Source organism: Pelobates fuscus, chromosome 4, assembly GCF_036172605.1.
Source record: "Pelobates fuscus isolate aPelFus1 chromosome 4, aPelFus1.pri, whole genome shotgun sequence".
Taxonomy (NCBI): domain Eukaryota; kingdom Metazoa; phylum Chordata; class Amphibia; order Anura; family Pelobatidae; genus Pelobates; species Pelobates fuscus.
The window spans coordinates 286,152,229-286,153,110 of NC_086320.1; the positions used below are offsets into that span (position 1 = coordinate 286,152,229).

The 882-nt window shown below is 34.7% G+C and overlaps 1 protein-coding gene across 1 annotated transcript in view; it reads left to right on the forward strand.

The window, feature by feature from the left end:
- MRPL3 (mitochondrial ribosomal protein L3) overlaps positions 1-674 on the forward strand; it is a 136,537-nt gene extending 135,863 nt beyond the window's left edge. Inside the window, exon 10 of the mRNA XM_063450671.1 lies at positions 6-674. Coding sequence (XP_063306741.1) covers positions 6-155 — 150 coding nt within the window. The 3' untranslated portion in view covers positions 156-674. The remainder of the gene's footprint in view (positions 1-5) is intronic.
- Positions 675-882: the final 208 nt, after the last annotated feature.

Below are 882 nucleotides of genomic sequence, written 5' to 3' on the forward strand. Positions count from 1 at the left end.
TGTAGATCACGGACACAAAAGTGGAAGTTAAAAAAAACAAAGAAGACCAACTGCCCTTCCCTACATATTTTGCTGATGGAGATGAGAATTTGCCAGAAGACCTTTATGATGAGGAAATATTCCAGTTCACTGAACCCTCTGTCAAATACTCTTAGGTTTATTGACATCTTCAACGCATAGGTGCTGTCATCAGATCATCACACTGGCTGTTTTAAGCTAGGGATTGTTGCCTTTTTTTTTTTTTTTCTTCTTTACATTTTTCAAAGGCAAATGTCATGACAACATTTTCTAATATGAAGAGACCAGCAGTCGTATCCTGGATTAAAGATTTAAAAGTGAAACATAAGACAAGCATGGAATGATAGGCAGGATTCAAAGTGAAACTGCTAGGAAAATCAGCAGAAGAGAAATGTCTGCTCTAAACATTGATGTGCCTCCTCCGCAACTGAGAAACCACAGTTCATTTGTTGTTGAGAATGCTGCATGCAAGTGTATTACATTAATGTATACGCAATAATACAAATCAAAATGAAACCACAAATATATTTAAGGTGAACACAAGTGGACTAAATGTCTTCCATGTGCATTTAGCTAAAGACCTAGGTTTGACATTTAAAGGTTTATTCATTAAATTGTGGATTGTCAAAAATGTCAAATTGTAGACAAAAAAAACCCTAATTGAAAAACTGTCCATGGTGGCTATATTCCCAGTTCAAATATGCTGCCCTAATATTTGAAATCCACTTTGAAACCACATGAAGTTCAGACATTTCATACTTTTTATGTGAAATAAATGCGTTTGTAAAATATGTTCTTGATGCAGAGTGTTTTTCTGTCTAAAAACAATAAACCTCCATAGTGCTTTCATGTCCTAGTATTCTT